Raw genomic sequence first — 23,537 nt, 5'->3', positions numbered from 1 at the left:
CACACAACCGGGTGACCTCCCCATCACACGAGACCTGAAAGTTGAGAAGCGGTGTGGTCTAGAGGATACAGCACGGGCCTGGGAGTCAGAAGGACCTGGGTTCTAATTCCGATTCTGTCACCTGTCTCCTGAGGGTGTGACTTTGGGCAAGTCACTTCACTTCTCCGGGCCTCAGTTCCCTCCTCCGGAAAATGCGGATGGAGCCAGTGAACCCCATGTGGGATTTGGACTGTGTCCACTTGACTAGCTTGTATCTGCCCCAGCGTCTAGTACAGTGCCTGGAACGTAGGAGACGCTTAACATATACCATTAAAAAAAACAAAAGTTAAGCAATCAGCCCAAAAAGTTGTTTTTTTTTTTTTTCCATCAGGACTCCCCTCACACACAACACGCAGCGAGCTATACAACCCCGCACACTGGGGTGCTTGAGAAGGGTGGGGGTCCCGTCGTGGTTCGCGAGTGAAGAGGTCTGATGTCGTAGAGATGGCCCGACTCCCCAGATTGAATTCCTATTGTCCTGTCCCCAGCGCTTAGTACAGTGTCCGGCACACAGTAAGCGCTCAGTGGTATTTATGTATTTATCTGTTTATTTTGGTAAACTGTAGACAAATAAATCCCATGGATTGATTATTCATTCATTCGTTCATTCAATCGTATTTATTGAGTGCTCACTGTGCGCAGAGCACTGTACTAAGCGCTTGGAAAGTACAATTCAGCAATAAAGAGAGATAACACCAGCCCACAACGGCCTCACAGTCTAGAAGGGGGGAGACAGACATCAAAACAAGTAAACAGACATCAATAGCATCAATATAAATAAATAGAATCATAGATATATATAAACATCAAAAGAAGTAAATACGCATTAATATAAATAAATAGAATTATAGCTATGTACATATATTCACAAGTGCTGCGGGGCGGGGAGGAGGGGCAGAGCAAAGGGAGCGAGTCGAGGCGATGGGGAGGGGAGGGGGAGCTGAGGAAAAGGGCGCTTAGTCTGGGAAGGCCTCTTGGAGGAGGTGAGCCTTCAGTGATCGTTAAGTGTTTAATCTGCCCCAGGCGCTATACTAAACGCTGGGGTAGGTACTAGATAATCGGGCTGGACACAATCTCTGTCCCACGTAGGGTTCACAGTTTAAGTAGGAGGGAAAACAGATGGTATTGCATCCTCATTTTACAGTTGAGGAAACTGAGGCACAGAGAAGTTAGGTGAGTCACAGCAGACATGTGGCAGAGCGGGGATTAGGACCCGGGTCCTCTGATTCCCAGGCCCGGGCTCCGTCCGCTAGGCCACGCTGCTTCTCATTGATTGGTCGATTAATTCCTGGAAGTGCTCCTGGCTTTAGGGATTCCTCTCTCCCTCCCCCTCGCCGAATTCCGGGCTCCCTGTAGTCCTGGAGGGAGACCCCTCCCCACCCTCCCCCCTCCCCGGGCAAAGAGCAGGGGATGGGAGGAAGGGGGGAGATGGGAGGGGAGGGGAGGGGGCTGCAGGAAAGACACTAGGACGCGGAGGTGGTTTTGGTTTTTATTCTGTACAAGAGGAGACAGACCCCTGAGGGAGACGCCCCCGGCTCCCCCGGGGAGGGGCTGGGTGGGGGTCGGAGGGCCGCCTCCCCCCCTGCCCAGGAGCGCCGCCCCTCCCCCCCCCAGGACCGGTCGCTGGGTGGGGGGTCGAGGGGAGGGTCAGGGCAGGGCGGAGGCTCGGGGCAGGGGGCGGCGAGGAGAGGCACATGGCGGGAGCTTGGAGAGGCCGAGGGCCGGGTGGCCTGGTGGCCCGGTGGCCAAGGTGGCCTGGTGGCCGAGGTCAGTCGGGTCCCGGCTCACTGCTCCCTGCGGACATGAGAGGCGGGGAGGGATCCTCTCTGCGCCTCAGCCCGGGCTGACGACCACCCTCCCCACCCCCCGGCCACAGAGACAGACACGGACAGGGGGAGATTATAATAATAATAATAATGATGAGGGCATTTGTTAAGCGCTTACTCTGTGCAAAGCACCGTTCTAAGCGCTGGGGAGGATACAGACTGATCAGGTTGTCCCACCTGGGGCTCACAGTCTTCATCCCCGTTTTACAGATGGGGTAACTGAGGCCCAGAGAAGTGAAGTGACTTGCCCAAAATCACACAGCTGACAAGCGGCCGAATCGGGATTTGTACCCCTGACTCTGACTTCCAAGCCCGGGCTCTTCCCACTGAGCCACGCTGCTTATGATGGTATTTTGTTAAGCGCTTACTACGTGCCAAGCACTGTTCTAAGCGCTGGGATAGATACAAGGTCATCAGGTTGGACACAGTCCCGGCTCCACATGGGGCTCGCAGTCTCAATCCCCATTTGATAGATGAGGGAACTGAGGCCCAGAGAAGTGCAGTGACTTGCCTAAGGTCACCCAGCAGACAAGTGGAAGAGCAGATCCGGGTGGGGGGTGGGGGGGCCGGAGAGGTCAGAGGGACTGTCAGCTCGTTGTCGTAGTTCCCCGGGTCTGGGAATCAGAAGGTCACGGGTTCTGATCCGCCTCTGCCACTTGTCTGCTGTGGGGCCTTGGGTAAATCACTTCACATCTCTGGGCCTCAGTTCCCTCATCTGTCAAATGGGGATTGAGACCGTGAGCCCCATGTGGGACAGATACCGTGTCCAACTTGATGACCTTGCATGTACCCCCGGCGCCTAGAACAGGGCCTGGCACCTTGTAAGCGCTTAGCAAATACCATCCTTATAATAAGTATTATCATGGGCAGGGAACGTGTCTGTTTATCGTCCTCCACCGGGCGCTGGGCCCAGCGCTTCGCCCACAGTGAGCGCTGGAGAAATAGAATGAGCGTCCAGCTCGCACCTGTGTGGTCGGGGTCGGGGGTCCGGCTGTGCTGGGGGTCGACCCTGTGTCCGGCCTGGGCCCTCCGGGTGCGCCTGGGTTTGAGGGGGGCCACCCGGGACCCCGGATCCGGGAGACCTGCGGGCGGGGGGCGAGGGGTCACCGCGGCCCCGCGGGCGGCGCCCCCTCCTCCCGGACGCCCACCGCCCTTTACCTTCCGAGGCCTCCCGCTCCCTGGGCGAGTCGAGCGGCGGGCGCGGCCTGGGTCCCGGGGCCGCTGGGACCCCCGGCTCGCCCTCCTCCCCGCACCCCCGCTCCGGGCCCGGACCCCGGCTCCGGGGCACCGACACACGCTGCGCCGGGCGGGGGGCTGCAGAGGGGTCCTGGGGGAGGGGACACCGACGGACGGCTCACCCCCACTCCGCCCCCGCCCCCTCCCACCACCCCCTGCCCGCTCCCACTCCCCCGTCCCCTCCCAACACCCCCCTGCTCTCACGCCTGGCTGCTCCGACGCCCCCTGCCCCCTCCCACCACCCCCTGCTCTCATTCATTCAATAGTATTCATTGAGCTTTTACTACGTGCAGAGCACTGTACTAAGCGCTGGGAATGTACACTTCGGCAACGGATAGAGACAATCTCTCACACCTTGCTGCTCTGACCCATCCTCCCCCCCCTGCCCCCTCCCCCCCTGCTCTCCCCCCCCCACTACCTCGCCCTCCCCACCACCCCCCTGCTCTCACACCTTGCTGCTCCGACCCCCGCCCCCTCCCACCTCCCCACCCCTCACGACCCCCCTGTCCTCACACCTTGCTGTTCCTAGCTGGTAACTCCCTCTCGGGGGGCGGGGGCGGGGGCGGGAGGGGCGGCCTTCCCTCCTCTTCCTCCTCATCCTCATCCCGCAGGGCAGGGCTGGGGCTCTGCCTGCTACTGGGGGCGCTCTCTTCAGCTGGGGGGGGGGGATGCGGGTAAGAAATTGGGGGGGGAGAAGCCGTCTTCCCCTCCCACGCGAATCCTCCCGCCCCCGAAAAGGGGTCCAAGGGGTCCAGGGCGAGCAGGGCCTCTCCCGGGCGAGTGGAAGCGGCATCTCTACTCGCCCCGGGCCTGCATGCACCCCACGGGGATCGGCTGGGATCCGGGGGCCCCGCCGCACGCGACCCGGCCTCGGACGAGAGACTGTCCATCCGCCCCGTCCGTCTGTCCGACCGGAGGATGAGGGTGTCCGGGGAGGGGAGAAGGTCCCCAGGGAAGAGGAGTCGGAACGAGACCTTCAATTCTGGTCTGCCGGAGGGGTTTCGGGGTGCGGGGGGCCGCTGGAGGCCCCCGGGTCTGCCCCGCAGACTGGGGACCGGCTGGGGACAGGGGGAGCCAGTGGCAACCGGCAGGGACTAGCTGGAACCAGCGGGAGCCAGTGGGAACCAGCAGGAACCAGCTGGAACCAGTAGCAACCAGTGGGAGCCAGGAGGAACCGGCAGGGACCAGCGGGCACGAGGGGGAGTGAGTGGGCAGGGGGCCCGGCCCGGCCCGGCCCGTACCTATGTGCCAGGTGGCCTCAGCTCTCCGCATGGTGCTGTAGGTGGGCTTGCTGCTCTGAGGGGGCGGCGGGGGCTTCCACGACCCCGGGCCTGCGGGCAGACGAGGCGGAGGGAGGGGGCGGGGGCGGGAGAGGAGAAGGAGGGAGGGGGAAAAGGGGAGTGGGAGAGGAGGAGGAGGAGGAGGAGGAGGAGGAGAGGATGGGAGGAAGCAGGAGAGAAGGAGGAGGGGTGGGAGAGGAGGAGGAGGGGACGGAGAGAAGGGGGGGGGGGAGAGGAGAAGGAGAGGATGGGAGGGGGCGAGAGAGGAGAAGGAGGGGAGGGAAAAGAGGGGATGGAAGAGGAGAAGGAGGGGAGGGATAAAAGGGGTGGGAGGGGAGGAGGAGGAGAGGATGGGAGGGAGCGGGAGAGGAGAAGAGGGGGGTGGGAGAAGAGGAGAGGATGGGAGGGAGCGGGCGAGGACCTTGGTGGGGGTAAGGGTGGGCGGGGGGTGGGGGGGGGAGATGTGTCCTCTCACCTGCGTCCTCCGAAGAGCGCCGCCTCTGGCAGGGGTGGGTGGTGCCTTCGGGGGGCGGGTCCGCGCTCTGAAAGGGGAGCCGGGGTTGGGGGTGCAGAGCGGCCCGCCCGGAAGCCCCCTCCCCTCCCTCCCTCATCCCCACCCCTCACCCCGGCCCCAGAGAGCGGGCCCAGGCCCCCAGACCCTCTCACCTCTCGCCTCCCTTCGAAGGTCCAGCCCTTGACCCGGCCCAGGCCCGGGAGGGCGATGCCCTGGAGCCGCGGCGGCTGCAGCAAAGCCGCCTCTGGCCCCGAGGACGACCCCAACGCCGACCCCAACGGCTCTGCCCCCTCCGGGCCCTGGAATAGTCCCGGCCCCGCCCCCCGGCCCCCCGGGCCCCTGTCATGGCTCAGCAAGGGCAGGGCCCTGGGGGACCCCCACCCCATTACTCACAGCTTAAACAGGGCAGAGTCTGGGGGACCCTCCCACCAACCTTACACAAAGCTCAGTAATGGCAGAGACCTGGGGGACCCCAACCCGTTAAACGCATCTTAAACAGGGCAGAACCCTGGGGGTGGGGGACCCCCCACTCCCATCACACACGGCTCAGTGATGGCAGAGACCTGGGGGACCCCCCCCCATTACAACAGTTCGAACAGGGCAGAGCCCTGGGGGACAACCCCCCCCCCCCCAACTGCCCAGAGGATTCCCCTATCCAGCAGGCAGGGAGCCGGGGGTGGGGGGAGGCCCAAGACCCTCCTCACCAGCTTCCTGCGGAAGGAGAAGCCCCGGGCCCCCACCAGCCCGGGAAGGGGGCCATACTCTTCCTCGGGGGTCCTGCACGGAGTGATGCTGCCCTCGGGGCTCGGCGGGTCTGGGGTGGGGGGGCTTTCCCGAGGCGGGGGCGGGGGCGGGGGCGGGAGCATCCCGGGGGTGGGGGACCCCGGGCCCCGCTCCCCCTTGAGGCTCCGGGGCCGGCGGAAGTGGAACAGGCCTCTTCGCCTCTTCTTTTGCAGCGGGGGGTCGGGGGGCCCGGGTCGCATGGTCCGCAGAGTCCAGGGGCAGCTGGCCGGTGGCGAGGAGGAGGGGAGGATCAGGGAGAGACAGGTCCTCACCCTCGCTTTCCCCTGGGGGCCCATCGCTAAGCCCCAAGTCCAGTGGCTCCGTCTTCTTCCCTCCCCTGACCCTCTTCCCCCAACCTCTTCCCCTGGGGTCTGGGGCCTAAGACGGGGACAGGATTTTGGTTTAGGATTCAGGATTCTGGATATCGTTTGCATCTAGGGTCGCCTCCAGATATTATGACTACGGTCGGCTCTGGGGGCCCGCTGACCCTCGGATCCCCCCCAGCACAGCTGGGCCTAGACAGGCCCTCTGCCTCTGCTACTTGTGGGGCTGGTTTGGCCCTCTCTAGCAGTCTCACGGGCAGGGAACGTGTCTACCAGCTCTGCTGGAGTGCATTCTCCCAAGCGCTTAGTACAGTGCTGTACGCGCAGTAAACATTCAATAAATAGGATTGCTTGGAAGGGAGTTAGGGTCCCCGGGGTATGACGGCAGGGACTGTCTCTATCTGTTGCCGACTTGTTCATCCCAAGCGCTTAGTACAGTGCTCTGCACATAGTAAGCGCTCAATAAATACTATTGAATGAATGAATGGCTACCGGGGAATGAGGAGAAGTCACTCGCCTCCCTCCCTCCCTCCATGAATTATAGGAGGGTCCACTGCGTGGGACCCCTGGGGAGAGGTGCCGGAGGCCTAGGCCTCGCTGGCCACCGCCCCCGTTCCCTCCCTTCACACCTGGCGCTCTCGGCCATGACCTTGCGGCTGAAGAAATCGTCCAGCCCCTCGTCCAGCCTCGTGGCCATCCCGTTCTCCTGCCGTGCCCCGGGCCCGGGCATCTACGGACAAGAATGTCGCTCAGTGGGTCGGGCGGGCCACCCGGCCTCGGCCGGGGCCTTCCTGTTTCTGTGGTTGGGGGGTGAGGGGGCTGGGGGAGCGGTCCCAGCGGGTCCTGCTGAAGCCAGGGGTCCGGGACAGCTCCTCCTCCCAGCTCGCCCCCTCCCACCCTCCCGCCTGCCCATGAGGTGGGGGTCGGGTCAGAGCCCCCGTTCCAGGAATCTCCGGCGGATGCGCGATCTAGTGGCCCCGTGAGGCCCCGCCCATAAGCCCCTCCCCCCACCCATCAGCCTGTGAGACCCCCCTTCCACCTAGTGATGCCCCGCCCCACGAGGTCATGCCCCCGCCCGGGTTGTGGGAGAGCACTCACCGTGGGCCGGCTTGGGCCTGGGGCGGTGGTCCTGGGGGGCCGGGGTCGCCCGGCGGTCTGGTGCAGCAGCTTGTGGCCGTGGGTGGGCAGGTCCATCAGACCCTCCCAGGAACCGGGCGGGACCGGCGGGCCGACCCCCGGGGCGGGGAACCAGGCGGGGGGCACTCCCGGACCCCCCGGGCGCCCCTCTGCATCCTGTGGGCTTCCGCCTGCAGGGACGGCATGGTCGAGGGGTGTGGGGGGGGAGGGGGATGGGGGTCGGAGAGAGGGGGCGGGCAGGGCGGGAGAGGGGAGCGATGGTGGGGAGGGGCGGTCGTTGATGGAGGAGGGGAGGAAGGGGGGGTGACTCACTGATGAAGGCTGACACGGGCCGGATCCTGCGACAGTGTTTCTGCTTCTTGATGGCCATGGTGTCCTAGGGGGAGGGCTGCAACTGTGACCCGGGACCCCAAAAGTCACACCCGATGTCGCCCCGGGATCCGCACTCCAGGATCGGTCTCGCCACGGGACCACTAGATCCTGCATCCCCGGAAAATTCCAGGAACAGTGGCCCCTGACCCAACCCCCCACCTCACGGGCAGGTGGGAGGGGGCCGCGCTGGGGAGAGGGGCGGCCCGGGACCCCAAGCCCTCCTCCCCTTCGTGGTCCAGGAGGCCGGAGTATGTGGGGGTGGGAGGCAGGGGTCTCGGGTCGGGGATGGGGGTGGGGGCGGGAGGGCGCCTCACGATGCTGGTCCCGAGCTCGTCATCAGTGGTCTCCTCGTGCTCCCGGCTCCGGGGGGAGAGCTCCTGCCCGGGACCCCCACTGCCCGGGGCTTCCGACAACGCCCTCAGCTGGGCCAGGTGGCGGGCCTGAGGGGGTGGGGGGAGAGAAGAGCTTCTGAGCAAAGCCAGGGCGGTGGGGGTAAGGCCAAGAATGCGGGGCCTCGGCTAGCCACAGCTCAGCTGTTCCAGGATTGGTGGTTTGGGCTAATAATAAAAAATAATAATTATTATCATTATTATTATTACGGTATTTGTTAAGCGCTTACTGTGTGTCAAGCCCTGTTCTAAGCGCCGGGGTAGATACAAGGTAATCGGGTCGTCCCACGTGGGGTTCACAGTCTTAATCCCCATTTTACAGATGCGGGAATGGAGGCACAGAGAAATTAAGGGGCTTGCTCAAGGTCACACAGCAGACAAGTGGCGGAGCCGGGATTAGAAGCCACGTCCTCTGACCCCCCAAGCCCCATTCGCTCTCCACTAAACCGTGGCTAGAATCGAGTCGCTGAGGGAGGGTCCCTGGGGGGGTGTCACTATCCACGGAAGGGGATGCTCACAGGCTCTTGTGGGAGTGGTCCTGGGGGAGAGGGGAGGGGGCTTACCAGGCTCTTGTGGGAATGGTACAGCTCCTGCAGGATCTCATCCACGATGGAATTGGTCAGGTAAGTGACAACTGAAAGTTTCACCTCGCTGTGGGCACAACTCCGGCTTAGCCCACCCCGGTCCCCCCAACACACACGCCTGTCCTGCTCAGCCTCCCCCTTCCCATCCCTCCCCCCGCCCCGACCCCTTCTCCGGAGCTAACAAACCCTGACTGGGCCGCAACTTGACTCCACGCCGCGACCCCTCCCGGGCCCTGCCCGGCCCCACCCGCGGCCCTCACTCCAGCTTGTTCTGGATGTCCTGGCCGGCCTGCTCCAGCAGGACGCCACGGATGAAGTTCCGGGGGACGGTGACACGTTCAGCCACGTTGCTCAGGGTCTTGTTGTGTCCCTCGGCCACTCGCATGGCCACCGGGCACAGCTCCTGGGTCAGGCTGACCATCGACTCCAGGATCACCTGGCCCGGGGGAAGAGGGGAGGCAAGGTGTGGGGGAGAAGCCACGGTCTGGGGGAGGGGTCACGGCCTGGGGGAGCAGTCAGGCCCACCCCGTGTCGGGGAATCCCCCCACCCCGGTCCCCTCACCTGCAGCTCCTTGTCCACGGCCTTGGACACCTCGCTGGCCACCGACTCCAGCCTCTGCCGGACAGGCCCATCGCTGGCCAGGACGTGGCCCAGCTCATAGAGGCTGGGGAACAACTGGGCACGGGGACACGGGACCGGGTCAGGGGGCAGCCGGGGCCACAGGCCCGAAGCCCGGCTCTACCCCGAAGACGTCAGTTGCGGTAACTGTGTCATGCGTTAAGCGCTTCCTACGCGCCCGACACTCTACTAAGCGCTGGGGTGGATACAGGCAAATTGGGTTGGATACAGTCCTGGCTCACAATCCTCATCCCCTTTTTGCAGATGAAGTAACTGAGGCCTGGAGAAGTGAAGCAACTAGCCCCAGGTCGCACGGTGGCGGGGCCGGGAGTAGAATCCAGGTCCTTCTGACGCCCAGGCCTGTGCTCTATCCGCTGGGCCACACTGCTTCTCATCGTGGGAAGGGGGCGTTGGGGCGAGGGAAGCCACCCTTGGCGTGTGGGGAAGAGGCAGAGGTGGGAGCTGGGGGGTGGGAAGAGAAGAGGAGGAGGTGGAGGAGGGTGGTCCTGGGGGGCGGGGAGGGGCTCACCGCACGAGAGTTCTTGGCGTCCTTGATGAGATCCCGCACGTAGAGCAGCTCGTCCTGCACGGGCTCCAGCGGGCACCGCCTCAGGGCACGCACCTCCTCCTGCACCCGCCCGCACAGCCTCTGCAGCATCTGGTCAGCAGGACCCCGGAACGTCAGACCGCGGGAGCGTCAGGCCGGGCACCGGGCCCCCCATCTCATGCCCCCTCGAGGACTCCCCCAGGCTCCAGCAGGCCCCGTCCGCCCCCCCGCCCCCTAACCGGGGCCTTCTGCCACTGTCTCCCACTGTGCCCACCAAGGCCCGCCGTCGAGGAGGGGCTCCCCGGACCCCCATACGCCCCTTGGGGTTTCTCCAGGCCCATGACCCTGCGTGTCCTGGATCCCGCGTGTCCCGGGCGTGTCCCAGGCGTGTCCCGGGCGAGGGGCCCCGAGGGAAACGTTTACTTGCTCGGCGCTGCTGGTGACGAGGCCATGCTGCAGGCGGAAGGCCTGCTCCTGGGGGCACGTCTGGGAGTGGTTGTTTCGAACCAGGCACCACTGGATCTGCACGGGACCCCGGGGCCGGGGGGCAGACGGGGACCCCGGGGGGAGGGACAGGGTCATGTCTCGGTGGGCAGCCGGAAGGCCGCTCCTCCTCTCCGGACCCTCGCCGGTCCCACCCCGCTACCCCCTCTCCCTGGATCCTCATATTTACACTCTCCCAAGTGCTTACTTTAGTGCTCTGCCCAAAGTAAGTGCTCAATAAATACCATTTATTGGTTGATTTGCTCCACCCTCCACCCCACGGCACTATGTCCCTATCTTTAAACTGTATACTATAAATCACTTATTTATATCAATTTTTCTCTCTCTCCCCCTCTAGACTATAAACTCGCTGCGGGAGGGGAACATGCCCGCTGACTCTTGTATTGTCCTCTCCCAAGCGCTTAGTACAGTAATCTGTACAGAGAAAGCCCTCAATAGATACCATCAATTTATTGATTTGCTCCACCCTCAACGCCACAGCACTTATGTACATACCTTTCGATTATACATTATAAATCAATTATTTATACTAATGTCCATCTCTCGCTCTAAACTGTAAGCTCACTGTGGGCAGGGAATGCGTCTACCAACTCTGTTATATTGTAGTCTCCCAAGTGTTTAGTACAGCGCTCTGCTGCACGTAGTAAGCGCTCCAGAAATACCATTAATTGATTGATCGATTTCTTCCCTTCCCTTCCACCCTTCTCTCCCCTCCGTCGTTCCCCCCACCCCCGCCAGCGCTCAGAACAGTGCTTTGCACATAGTAAGGGCTTAACAGATACCATCGTTACTATTATCCTCCCTCCCTCCCGGCCCTCAGCCCCCCACCTTCTGCCACACGTCCTCGGTGCGCTCCGGGGCACTGCGATACGCCTGCGAGATGTCACTCACCGGGAAGGACATGAAGCGAAGTGTGTGGTTACTGCCCAAGGGGTGGAGCGGGGAAGGAGACTCAGGCCAATGGGACCACCGCCCCCATCCTCCATCCCCCATCCTGCTCCCACTCCCACCCTCTAGCCCTGCTCCTGCCTTGATTACATCCTTGCCACCCCTCCCCCCTATTCCACTCCCCACCACCTAACCCCGCTATTAAGCTCCTATCGGGGGAACGGGCTAGAAAACCGGTCGGGTGGTGGCTGGGGCTCTGAGGCAGGGTGGGGCGGGTTCCGGCCGGGCAGCTGATTTAAAATAATAATAATAATAATAATAATGGTTACAGTATTTGTACAGTGCTTTCTATGTGTCGGGCACTGTTCTAAGCACTGGGATAGATACAAGGTAATCAGATTGGACACAGTGTCTGACCCACATGGGGCTCGCAGTCTAAGTGAGTAGGATGTAACCCCCATTTTACAGATGAGGAAATTGAGGTACAGAGAAGGGAAGTGACTTGGCCCAGCTCTGACAGCGGGCAAGTGGTGGAGCCGGGATCGAAACTCAGGTCCCCTGTCTCCCAGGCCGGCCCGGGCTTTTTCAACTAGGCCGCACTGATAGAAGATGAGAGGTCAGGGGTCGGGGCCGGAGGTCAGGCAGGGTCGGGCTCACCTTTCCAGTGCCCGGGCGATGTCCAGGAAGCCCAGAGCGGACGTGTTGTTGCGGTCCCACAGGATGGTCCTGGGGGAGGTCGGGGACTCTGTCGCCTGGGTTCTGTCACCAGGTTGCTCCCTCCCCCACCCCCCCGGGGTCTGCGGATGGCCGGACTGCGGGCGTTGAGGGGCCCGGGGTCCCCGGGGGGGCCGGCGGCGGCCGGGGCCGGGCTCACCTTAGGGAGGAGTTGATCTGCAGGGCCTTGGACAGCATCTTGGCCCCGATGTCCTCCATGCCGTTCCCGCTGAGGTCCACCTTGGCCAGGCACGTGTTGCTGCCCAGGGCGTTGACGAGGATGCTGGTGCGCAGCTTCAGCCGCGAGTCCGCCACCGACAGCGACTGCAGAGACTGTGGGCCGGGGACGGTCATCACCGGGACCGGTGGCCCCCCGAGGTCCCCCGGTCCCGGCCTCTCCCCCGGGCCCTGCCCCGGCCCCATGCTCACTCACACAGTCCTCCTCCTGGATCAGCTGCACCAGTTTGTGTAGAATTTCCTCCAGGGTCCTGGGGTGAGGGGAGGGAGGGAGAGAGGAGACTTTGGGGGGCTGCCCAAACCTGGGGGGGGGGGGGACGTCTTTGGGCTGCTGGGGGCAGGGGTTGCCCGGCAAGGAACCGGAGCGGGCGACCAGGTGCGTAGGAGAAGCAGCGTGTCCTAGCGATTAGAGGACAGGCTTGGGAATCCGAAGGACCTGGGTTCTAATCCTGGCTCTGCCGCTTGTCTGCTGGGTGTGACCCTGGGCAAGCCACTTTGCTTCCCTTGGCCTCAGTGACCTCATCTGTAAAATGGGGATTGAGACTGTGAGCCCCACGCGGGTCAGGGGCTGTGCCCAACCTGATCACCTCGCATCTACCCCGGTGTCTACAACAGTGCTTGGCACGTAGCTAGCGTTTAACAAATACCATAAAAACAGAGGGTACGACTGAGTTAGGGCTAGGGAAGATGTGGCTGAAGGAGAGGTCTGCGGGGGAGGAGGTGGGCAGCGTGAGGGTCAGGGCGGGCCGAGGGCCGCGGCATCGGGGTTGGGCGGGGGCGGGGAGGATGAAGGGGGGTCTCACTTAGCTTTGACGTTGAAGTTCTTGCCCAAGAACAGGTGTTTGAGGGCTTTGTTCTTGCCCAGCGCAGGCACCAGGGTCAGGAGATCAGAGTCAAAGCCTGCACCCGGGAGATGCTTGGGTTGGGGTCCCCAGCCCGGCCCGGCCCAGTCCGGCCTCTGCCCCCACCTCCTCCCTTCCTCGTCCCCGGAGGGGCCGGGGCGGGCGGGGGGCGGGTCCCCTCTCTGGGACTCGGGTGCCAGGCCGGAACCCAGGTCTCCGACATCCCAGACCACCGTTTCTCCGCCGCTTCCCCTCCTCTCCATCCCACCTAGTCCGGTGCCGGCCCACGTTCCCTCCTCCGCCCCTCCTCGTCTCCGGTCCCCGCCCCGTCCCTCCTGCGGGCCCGCACCGTTGTCCGACAGGTCGAGGCTGCCCACGGCGCTGACGGCTCCCAGCTGCTCCTGCAGGATCTGGGCTCCCGCTGAGCGAAGCTGCGGGGGGCATGGGGAGGGATTTGGGGGCTGGGGGCTGGAGGCCGGGAGCTGGGGGTTGAGGTTTGGGGCTGGGAGGCTGGGGGCTGAGGTCTGGGACCGGGGGCTGGAGGCTGGAGATTGGAGGTTGGGTTTGGAGGCTGGGGGCTGGGGGTTGAGGTCTGGGGCCGGGGGCTGGAGGCTGGGGGCTGGAGGCTGGGGGTTGAGGTCTGGGGCCTGGGGCTGGAGGCTGGGGGCTGGGGCTGGAGGCTGGGGGATGGGGTTTGAGGTCTGGGGCTGGGGGCTGGGACCTGGGAGCTGGGGGATGGGGTTTGAGGTCTGGGGCTGGGGGCTGGGACCTGGGAGCTGGGGGCAGGGGCTGGAGACTGGGGGTTGAGGTCTGGGGCCGGGGGCTGGAGGCTGGAGGCTAGGGTTGGGGGCTGGGGGCCGGGGGTTGAGGTCTGGGGCCGGGGGCTGGGGGCTGGAGGCTGGGGCTGGAAGTTGGGGGCTGGGGGCTGGGACAGCAAATCGTCGCTCCAAACCTCCCCGTGCCCACCCCCTGCCACGGGCCCCCCGCCCGGCCTCTCCCGCCCCTCGTAATGTCGTCTCCCACGCGCTTACTACAGTGCTCTGCAAACAGTAAGCGCTCAATAAAAACCACCGATTGATTCGGGCGCAGGGGCAGGGTCCTGCGCCCCCTGGTGGGGCTGCGTGGGACTGCCCATCGAACAGGCGACCCCTCCAAATCAATCAATCGATCCGTGGCGTTTATCGAGCTCTCACCGAGTGCAGTCAGTCAGTCAGTCGTATTTACCGAGCACTTATTTTGTGCAGAACATTGTACTAAGCGCTTGGGAGAGTACAATATGCAAAGTACTAAGCTTTTGGGACAGCTCCCGGACCCGACCAGATGGCGCCAATCTCCCCCCTGGACCCTCATCCTTCATGGTTCACAAGTGCTTAGTACAGCGCTTCGCACATAGTAAACGCTCAATAAATACGATTGAAAGGATGAATGAATGCAGCCTGGTTTAGTGAAGAGAGCACAGGTTTGGGAGTCAGAGGTCGTGGGTTCTAATCCCACTCTGTCATTTGTCTGCTGTGTGACCTCGGGCAAGTCACTTCACTTCTCTGGGCCTCAGTTCCCTCATCTGTAAAATGGGGATGGAGACTTGGGAGCCCCACGTGGGACAACCTGATTACCTTGTATCTAGCCCAGCGTTTAGCACATCGAAAGCGCTTAACAGATATCGTCATCATCAGCTCCGGACGGGGGGTGGGGGGCGAGAAGGGACAAGGGACAGCTCCAAGGGGGTAGGGCTTGTCGAAGCGGGTGGGGCGAGGCCAGAAGGAGGGGAGACACTCACCTCGCAGCTGCTGAGGTCCAGGTGCAGGTCGCTGAGGTGGCTGTTGAGGGAGAGACCCTGCAGGAGGGCCCTGGAAGAGGGAAGGGTCGTCAGGGCAGGGCACCCCCCTCCTAGGCCCGTGCCCAGTGCCCCCAGCCCCATACGCCCCCAGCCCGGCGCCCTCACCTCAGGGCCTCCAGAGGCAGGCGGGTGGCCGCAAGGTTGACGTGGTTCAGGGTGTAGGCGCTGCTGAAGAACTGTTTGAAGGCTGGAGGGGCCTCCCGGCCCTTCCTGCAGGGACCCCCGGGCAGGGGGACCCACAGAGATGGAGACACAAGGACGTGGGGAGCAGGGGGAGGAGGGGCAGGGACCCAGGGACCCGAAGGTAGGACAGGACACGGGGCGGGACGTGGGGCCCACAGACATGAGGACACGGGCACGTGGGGCGTGGAAACAGCGGCGGGACACAGGAACGAGGGGTCCAGAGACGGGACACAGAGACAGGGGGTCCAGAGACGGGATACAGAGATGTGGGGTCCAGAGACAGGACACAGAGACATGGGATCCAGAGAGACAGGACACGGGGAAGCGGGGCCAAGAGACAGGACCCAGCCTGACCTTAAGGCTCCTGCCCCGTCCCCCCACCCTGTCCCCGACAGAGGGTCGTCCCCCGCAGCCCCTCCTCCAGCCGTCTCCCCTGGGTGGGTCCCCCACCCTCGACCCACCTGTGGGAGCAGCTGTTGCGGGCCAGGTTGAGGTAGGTGAGGTGTGAGCAGCAGCCGTGCAGCAGGGCTCCCAGGAGCTGGGGGCACAACCCGACGCTGGGCCAGGGGTCTGGCCCGGCCCAGAACCCCTCGCCCAGAAGCCAGGAAGCCCTGGCCCATCGCCGGCTTGGAGTTCCTTCTGGCCCAGCCCCGGCTCTTCTTCTGGCCGGGCCCCCACCCCGGCCCGCGCCTCTCTCTGCCCGCCTCTGCCACCGGCTCCTCACCAGGTCGATGGAGCAGTCGGTGCCAGCCAAGTCTATGTGCGCCAGGGCGTTGGGCTGAGCCAGGAAACTGTACAAGGCCTGGGGAGACGCGGCGGGAGGGGAGGGCCTGAGCCGGGCCTGGGGCAGGGGGCAGCCCGAGGGGAAGGGATGGCAGCATTCCTCTAATTTATTTATTTTTGTATGGTATTTGTTAAGCGCTTACTATGTACCTGGCGCTGAGTTAAGCGCTGAAGTAGTTACAAGCTAATCGGGTTGGACGTGTCCCTGGCCTTCAGTTCCCCCCTTTCTAGACTGTGAGCCCGTTATCGGGTAGGGATGGTCTCTATCTGTTGCCGAATTGTACAGTGATCTGCACATAGTAAGCACTCAAATACTACTGAATGAATGAATGAATTAATTAATACAGTGCTCTGCACACAGTAAGCACTCAATAAATACGATTGAATGAATGAATGAATTCAGTCCGTCTGTCAGTCAGTCAATGGTATTTTCTGACTACTTACTGGGCGCAGAGCACTGAACCAAGCGCTCGGGAGAATCCAATACATCAATAAAGAGACACAGTCCCTGTGCCCCCTGGGGCTCCCAGTCTTAATCCTCATTTCACAGATGAGGGAACTGAGGCACAGGGAAGTGAAGTGACTTGCCCAAGGTCCCACAGCAGACAAATGGCAGAGGCGGGATGAGAACCCGCGTCCTCTGACTCCCAAGCCCCTGCTCTTTCCACTTTTCCTCTGCTTCTCTATGCATCCGCTGCCCCCGCCCTGTCCCTCCTGGCAAACCAGGAGGCCAGGCAGGGGTAGGGGTGACGGGTGGGGGTTGGATTCCAAGTGGCTCTGCCGGGAATCGAACCCAGCGTCTCCTCCCTGGCAGGCCAGCAAGGCCCACGGCGGGGACCTGGACTCCTGTGGGTGGTGAGGGGTGTGCGGGGGATAAGGGGGGGCTCCTCGGGACGGGAGGATGGGGCTGGGGCCTGATGGTACCTGGAGGTGGGGATTTCAGGGGCTGGATGGGGAAGGACCCAGGAAGGTGGTTGTGCCTGGGGGGGGGGTGGTGTCGAGCTCTCAGTGTCCGGCGGGAGGGTCTGGGGGTGGGGGAATCTCACAGTACCTGGGGGCGGGGCCCCTCAGGGGTTGGGGGTGGGGGTCGGACTCACATTGGCTTCATCGGTGGCCAGCAGCCCCGGGTTTTTGCTCAGATCCAGGTGACGGAGGGAGCTGGCAAATGCTGGGTTGGCCCCAAAAGTCTGGCCCAGAGCCAGGAGTCCTGGGCACAACAGGCTGAGTCACTGCCCCTCCCACCCCCCCCCAACCACCCGGTCCCCCCCGGCCCCTCCCCGCGGACACGGCCCGCTCCAGCTCAGGCCCGGCCCCAGAGCTCAGAGCCTACGGGTGAGAGTGTGGGGAGGGGGCCCGGCCCGGGACGAGGGGCCTCTGGGGTGGCTCCCTGGTGGGGAAGGGTCTGGGGGGGCCGCTGCAGGGGCTGGTACCTCGTGGGGAGATGGCGGTCTTGGCCAGGCACAGTTTGGTGAGGCCCGGGGGGAAGCAGAGCAGCTGCTGGCTCAGGCTGAAGAGGCCTGGGAGACGTGGCACAGAAAGGATTGGGAAGTGCACGGTCAGGGTCAAGGGGCGGAGGGCAGGACAGGACCAGGATGGATGTTGGGTCCACGGCTGGGATTATGGCGTGTGGAAGGCAGAGCTGGGGTGGAAGTTGGGGCTGGAGATGGGGGTCCAGGTGGGATCAGGGGGTCGGGGCCCGGGGTCGGGACAGAGGGGCGGGACCGGAGCCAATTCTCACCCTTGTCATCGATGGGGTTGTGGGACAGCGTGAGGGCGTGGAGCACGCAGCCCCCATTCTCCCCAAACACTCCGGCCAGCTTCTGGGCAAAGTCCCTGGCGTGGGGGGAGAAGCCGAGGCCTGAGCTGCCCTCGCCCTGACCCACTGGCCAGCCCCAGTCCCCCTGCCCCGGCCCCTTCCGTGGGCCCGACCGTAACACCAGGGGCCCGGAGGAAGGGGACGGAGGGGGATGCCTCGGCCGTCGGGGAGGGGGTGCTCCTGGTTGGAGAGGCGGGGGGCCAGACGGGGGGCGGAGGGCCAGGGCCTAGTCTCACGTCTTGAGCCCGGCGTTGTCCAGTACGAGCTCTTCCAGGCTCCCGGACTTGCTGAGCGTGTGCAGCACCTGGTCCAGCACCTCCGAGCCCTGGCGGGAAGGGGAAGGGCCCGGGCTCAGCAGCCAGGGGTGGAGACCCGCGCCCAGCCCAGCTCCGCCCCGCCCCACCACCTACCAGCCTCAGGTCTCTGCAGGAGAGCTTGGTGAACCACTGGTTGTAGGCTAGAGCGGCCACCATGAGCGCCAAGTCCCTGCGGGGGAGAGGTCAGGGAGGATGGCTTGGGGAGGGAGGGGTGGCTGGAAAAGGGGAGGGAAAGCTGGGCAGGAGGCTGGCAACCAGAAGGGTGCGGGGCCAGGCTGGGCTGGAAGAGGCCATGGGGCTCAGGACAAGGCCAGCAGGGCAGCAGGAGAGCAGGGTAAGAAGGGATGGGAAGTGCAGCAGGGGAAGAGGGAAGCAGGGCATCGGGGGGGCGGGGGGCGGGCCGAGCCCTCTTCCCTCCTCCTCCGGCCCCCACCGGCTCTCCAGGTGGCTGAAGTCCAGCAGGTTGAACTCGCGGTTGTCCTCCGCATGGTAGATGGTGTCCACATCCTGGAGAGGGCAGGGACGTCAGCCCCCTTCCACCCCACCGTTCCCCCTTTCTCCCAGCTCGCACCTCTCTTCCCGGGCCTCTCCGGCGAGGGTCCCCGGGACCCTCGGGTCTGCCCTCCCTGGGCGCCCCCACAACCTCACGTACCCACTGCACCTCCTCCCGGCAGCACAGTCCGTTGTAGTCACACAGGGCGGCGTACGTCTCTGAGAAGCCGCCTGAGGGAAGGGGGTTACAGCCGAAGCGGGGGTCAGGATGGCAGAGTCGGGGCATTCAGGGAAGGGACGGGGGCCGGAGCCAGGGTTGGAGCTATGGCTGAGGTCAGGTTAGCGGTTGTGGCCACGGCTGAGGCAGTCGGTCAATCAGTCGTATTTATTGAGCCTTTACTGCGTGCAGAGCACCGTACTAAGCTACTATAACTATGTAACGGACACACTCCCTGCCCACAACGAATTTACAGTCTAGAAGGGCAGGACCAGTGCTGAGGGTAGGGGTTAGTGCTGGGGTCGAGGTCAAGGCTAGGGTCGAGGTCAGGGCCGGGGTCAGCATTGTGGTTAGGGTCACGGCTGAGGTAATAGTAATAACTGTGGTATTTTTAAGTGTTTACTATGCGCCTGGCACCCTACTAAGTGCTGGGCGTTGGGGGGGAATAAGCAAATCGGGTTGAACACAGTTGAACACACCCCCACAGTCTCGATGCCCATTTTACGGCCGAGGGAACTGAGGCCCGGAGGAATGAGGTGAGGGCCCGTGTTGCAGTTGGGGATGGGGCCGGGGTTGGGGTCAGGGCCGGGAGAACGGGTTATCCCCATGCTCACCGCAGACGCTGTGGGTGGTGGACGTAGATGTTTCCGAGTTGGGGGATGTGTCTCGGGGCCCCTCGGGAGTGTCCGGGTTTCCCCGCCGGATCAGACACCTGGAAGGTCAGCGTCTCCGTCCTCCGTTCCCCACCCCCGTCCCCTTCCCCATCTGCGTCCTCGCTTCGAGGGAGAAAGAGGCCTTGTCTGGGACCCGGCTGCCCGGACTCACCCTGGGCCGGGGCGGACCTTGGCCAGGGCGGCGCTGACATGGCGGGTCACCTGCTCCACGCTCTCCGCAGTGGGCAGCCACAGGCTCACCGACCCACGCTCGGTCTCCACCAGGATCTGCTGGGTGGGGCCTGAATGTCTACCCCGTCCCAGCCCTCCCACCTCTCACCCCACCCCACCTCGCCCACCCTCTCTCGAACCCCCGGGCCCCGCCCTGCCTTCCCCACCCCATCCCGGTCCTCCGTCCTCGCCCCCGAACCGGACCTCAATCCACTCTGTCCCCGCCCTCCCTCGATGACCCCAAACCGGACCCCGGCCCGCCTGGCCCAGACCTGGTTCTGGATCAGGGTGCTGAAGGCCCGGATCTCTAAGACGTTGAAGGAACTCTCCACCTGGGGCATGGAGGCGACTCAATCAATCCATTGATTGGTCAATCGATTGATTACTGATTGAGCCTCCACTGCGTGCAGAGCACTCTACTGAGGCCGTGGAGTTGGCAGACGTCACCTCTGCTCTCAGGGAGCAGCTACTCTAGCGGGGGAAGTGTGACCTAAACTACTACTGGGAAAGCAGCGCGGCCTAGTGAGTCAGAAGACCTGGGTTCCGATCCCCGCGCCACCACTTGTCTGCTGTGTGACCCTGGGCAAGTCACTAAACGACTCGGGGCCTCAGTTACCTCATCTGTAAAATGAGGATTAAATCCTCTCCTTCCGATTTAGACTGTGAGCCCCATGTGGGACAGGGACCGTGTCTGACCTACCCCAGGGCTTAGTACAGTGCCTAGCACGTGGTAAGGGTTTAACAAAAATACCATAAGAAAAAGTACTAAGGGCAGCAGTGAGCCCAGGGGCTGAGGAGGAGAGTCTGACTTGGGGAATAGAACGGTGAGTCAGGGAAAGCCTCCTGAAGGAGGAGAGATTTCAGGAAGGCCGTGAAGAGGGGTTCAGCTCTGGACAGAGAGGACGGGGGTTCCCGGAGCCCAGAAATCTGCCCTGCCCCCTGCCCCCATCCCTGCCTCCACCCCAATTCTCACACTGACCTTGGCTGGGATTTTCAGGGGGAAGAGATGAAGGCGCCAAGCAGTCAGGACCTGGGGGAGGGGGAGGCGGGGGGGAGAGGTGGGGAGGGGTCCGCACCTGAGAGAGCCTCCCGAAACCCACCCCTCACAATCCTTGCTCTCCAATCTTGGGCCCTGGTTTTGGCCTTTCTCTCCACTCCCCTTCAAACCTGGCAGTCCCCTTAGCCTACCTATTTCCAGAGCCCACTCCTCTCTCCGTCCAGCAACCCCCTCTCACTTCCTCCACCCCCTGGGTCTGTGCTCCCTCCCCACTTATATCCCCCTCCCCAACCCCCCCACCGGCTCTCACCAGGACCCTCTCCTCAAACTTCTTAGGCTTGGTCTCCAGCTTCACCCGATGCTGCTGTTGCAAGGCCCCTTGGCTCAGACACCTCCGGATGCTGTCTACAGCCAGTGAAGGGGGCGGAGGGGCTGCTCAGAGTTCCCCCGCCCCCCCCCCCCCCCAAACACCCCCTCCCCAGTCCCCTGGGATGAAATAAGAGACACGGACACCGAAACAGAAGAGAGGTAGAGAAAGGAGAGAAAGAGAAAAGAGGCAGAGGAGAGAGGAGACATCAGAGAGAAGAAAAAGAGAAAAGAGACAGAGGAGAGAGACAGGGAGAGAAAAAAGAGGTGGAGAGGGAAGAGAGACGGGAGAGAAAAAGGAGAGGAGAGATGAAAGACGTAGACAGGAGAGAGAGAAGAGAGACCGGAGAGAAAAGAGACAGAGAGGAGAGAGAAAAGAGACAGAGTGGAGAGGAGAGGAGAGATAGAGGAGAGAGAGGCAGAAAGGGAGAGATAGGGCCTCCACCCCTACCCACAGGTTGCCCCAGGTTTTACTGCTATATGTGCGTATGTGGGTGTGTGTGTGGAGGGGGAGGGGGGCGGATGGATGTTCAGCGAGTAACAGAATTGGTGGGAGAGTGGGAGACTCTCGGGGTGCGTAACAGGGGGTCGTGTAGGTAAGTGTATCTCGGGGCTCAGTGTGTGTGATGGGGAGGGGTGACCTGTAGGGGAAGATGAGAAGATACACGAGAGACGGTGGGGACATCTATGGGTCTGAGAGAGACTGGGTGAGGGGAGGGCGAGTGTGTGTGCGTCTCTGTGTGTGTGCGTGAGTGTGAGACCGTGCTGGTGTGTGTGAGACCGTGTAGGTATCCGTACGGTGACATCCGTGACCGTGTGGGTATGGATAGGAGGTGTGGAGGGGTGTGTTCGGGGGGGACTGTGGGGTAGGCCTGAGGAGGATTTTGTGTGTGTGCGTGTGTAGGTCGGTGTTTGTGACGAGGAGCGTGTCTCCCAGAGGACTCTGGAGATGAGCAGTGATAAGATGGGGAGACGTTTCCGTGCAGAGACGGGGTCGGCCGGGCCGGGCCGGGCCGGGCCGGGCCGGGGGAGAGGAGAAGGTCCGGCTGCTGCCGGGGAACGTGCTCACGCTTAGCCATTGTCCGCTGTGCTGGCTTCGTTGTGAGTCTTTGTGCTGTGTGGGTGCGTGTGTGTGAGTGTGAGTGTGTGACCCCCCCCCTCCCCGCCCCCTCTCCGACCCCCCTCCCCGCCCCTGCTTCAGCCTGGGCTGCCCCCCTGCCCTCGCCCGGGGCGGGAGGAGACGGATGCCACACGAACAGGGTGGATGGGCAGGGGGCGGCGGGCAGGGCGGGGGGCGGAGGGGCAGCGGGTCCGCCCTCCGGCCCCCTCCCCGCTGTCCCGCTGCCCCGCCGGGGGGCCGTCCCGCCCCAGCCCGGGCCGGAGCCCTAGGCCAGCCCCAGAGGCGGCGGCGGCGGCGGGGCCCGGTCCGGTGGGGTCCGGTCCGGTCCGGTCCCGTCCTGGGCGGCGGCCGTGAGCGCCCGACAGCGGGCCGTCAGCACCAGGGGCAGCTCCCGGGGCCGGGCGGGGGCTGAGGGCTGGGGGCTGGGGGCTGGGGGCTGGGGCCGGGGGTCGGGGGTCGGGAGTCGGGGGTCGGGGAGCCGCCCCGGGAAGGACCGGGCCCGGGGTCAGCGCCGGGGGCGCGGGCCGGGAGGGGCGGGAGACGCTCCAGGCCTCGTCCAGGCCGGGTCCGTCCCGGGGGTCCGTCCCGGGGGTCCGTCCCGGGGGTCCATCCCTAGGTCCGTCTTGGGGGGGTCCGCCCGGGGGGATCCGTCCCGGGGGTGGGCGATGCCGCCGGCCAGGGGCGGCGTCCATCCCCGGCCGTCCTTCCTCCGCCCGTCCCTCGGTCTTTCCTACCTTGCAGCTCGCGGGTGAGCTCGGCGTTGGGCTTGGCCATGGCGCCGCCGCCGAGGAGCCGCCGGACCCTCGGGACCCTCGGGACCCTCGGCGGGAGGAGCCTCGGCGGGAGGAGCCTCGGGACCCCCGGGACCCCTGGCACACGCCAGGCCGGGGCTCCGGCCGGGGCGGGACCGGAGCGGACCGGACCGGGCGGGACCGGACGGGCCGGGCCGGGCCGGGGCTGCGGCGGCCGCCCAGGCTCCGCCACCGACCCTCCCCCCGCCCTGCCCCCGCCCCCTCCCCTTCCCCCTCCCCCCGCCGGACGCGCGGAGCCGGACTGAGCATGCGCGCGGGGCCCAATTCCCCCTCCCCACCTCCCCACCCCCGGGCCCCTCGACCCTCCAAGCTCGTCGTGGGCCACGGGACGCGCCTACCGTTTGCCGTTATCATCGTCAGTATCAATACGCGATCATTTGTTAAGCGCTCTCTCTGCGCCAGGCGCTGGACTAAGCCCTGGGGTGGATACGCGCACGTCGGGTCGGACCCGGTCCCCGTCCCTCGAGGGGCGCGGGGTCTCCATCCCCCTTTTACAGATGAGGGAACTGAGGCCCAGGGAAGCAAAGCGACTTGCGCAAGGTCGCACGGCCGAGCCGGGACCAGGACACCCGGGTTGGACTCTCAGGCTCCAGCCAGTACGAGTGCACTGCTCACAGTAAGCACGTAAATGAATGCCGTTGAATGAGTGAATGAATGAATGGATGAATGGATGGATGAATGAATGAATGAATGAATTCCCCCAGACCCACATACTCCAAGACTGGGAGCTGGGTCCCGGGTCCCAAGGACTAGGCGTCCTGTCCGGCCCCGAGACCACCTCTTTGAGGGGGGAAGCGGTGCTGCCTCCCGGACAGAGTCCAAGCCTGCGAGTCACGAGGACCTGGGTTCTAATCCCGCCTCCACCCCTTGTCTGCTGTG

The 23,537-nt window shown here is 64.1% G+C and overlaps 1 protein-coding gene across 1 annotated transcript; it reads right to left on the bottom strand.

Moving 5' to 3' along the window:
- Positions 1–1,516: 1,516 nt before the first annotated feature.
- Positions 1,517–22,757, bottom strand: CARMIL3 (capping protein regulator and myosin 1 linker 3). Its single transcript, XM_029078441.2, has 40 exons — positions 22,581–22,757; positions 20,671–20,765; positions 20,343–20,393; positions 19,636–19,695; positions 19,305–19,420; positions 19,094–19,191; positions 18,423–18,493; positions 18,204–18,277; positions 17,864–17,939; positions 17,690–17,778; positions 17,376–17,470; positions 17,068–17,154; positions 16,735–16,844; positions 15,579–15,656; positions 15,316–15,392; positions 14,777–14,881; positions 14,612–14,681; positions 13,184–13,265; positions 12,796–12,892; positions 12,189–12,243; positions 11,916–12,088; positions 11,699–11,767; positions 10,982–11,075; positions 10,073–10,171; positions 9,632–9,760; positions 9,046–9,159; positions 8,744–8,919; positions 8,463–8,550; positions 7,825–7,950; positions 7,451–7,514; positions 7,100–7,308; positions 6,631–6,731; positions 5,600–5,900; positions 5,048–5,194; positions 4,857–4,923; positions 4,343–4,432; positions 3,617–3,756; positions 3,024–3,192; positions 2,831–2,947; positions 1,517–1,833 (listed from the first exon to the last, which is right to left on the bottom strand). The coding sequence occupies exons 1-40, from the start codon at positions 22,618–22,620 to the stop codon at positions 1,808–1,810; spliced, it is 4,125 nt and encodes a 1,374-aa protein (XP_028934274.1). The 5' UTR covers positions 22,621–22,757; the 3' UTR covers positions 1,517–1,807.
- Positions 22,758–23,537: the final 780 nt, after the last annotated feature.

Source organism: Ornithorhynchus anatinus, chromosome 13 (genome assembly GCF_004115215.2).
Source record: "Ornithorhynchus anatinus isolate Pmale09 chromosome 13, mOrnAna1.pri.v4, whole genome shotgun sequence".
Classification (NCBI taxonomy): Eukaryota; Metazoa; Chordata; class Mammalia; order Monotremata; family Ornithorhynchidae; genus Ornithorhynchus; species Ornithorhynchus anatinus.
This window is presented reverse-complemented; position numbering and strand designations above follow the sequence as displayed.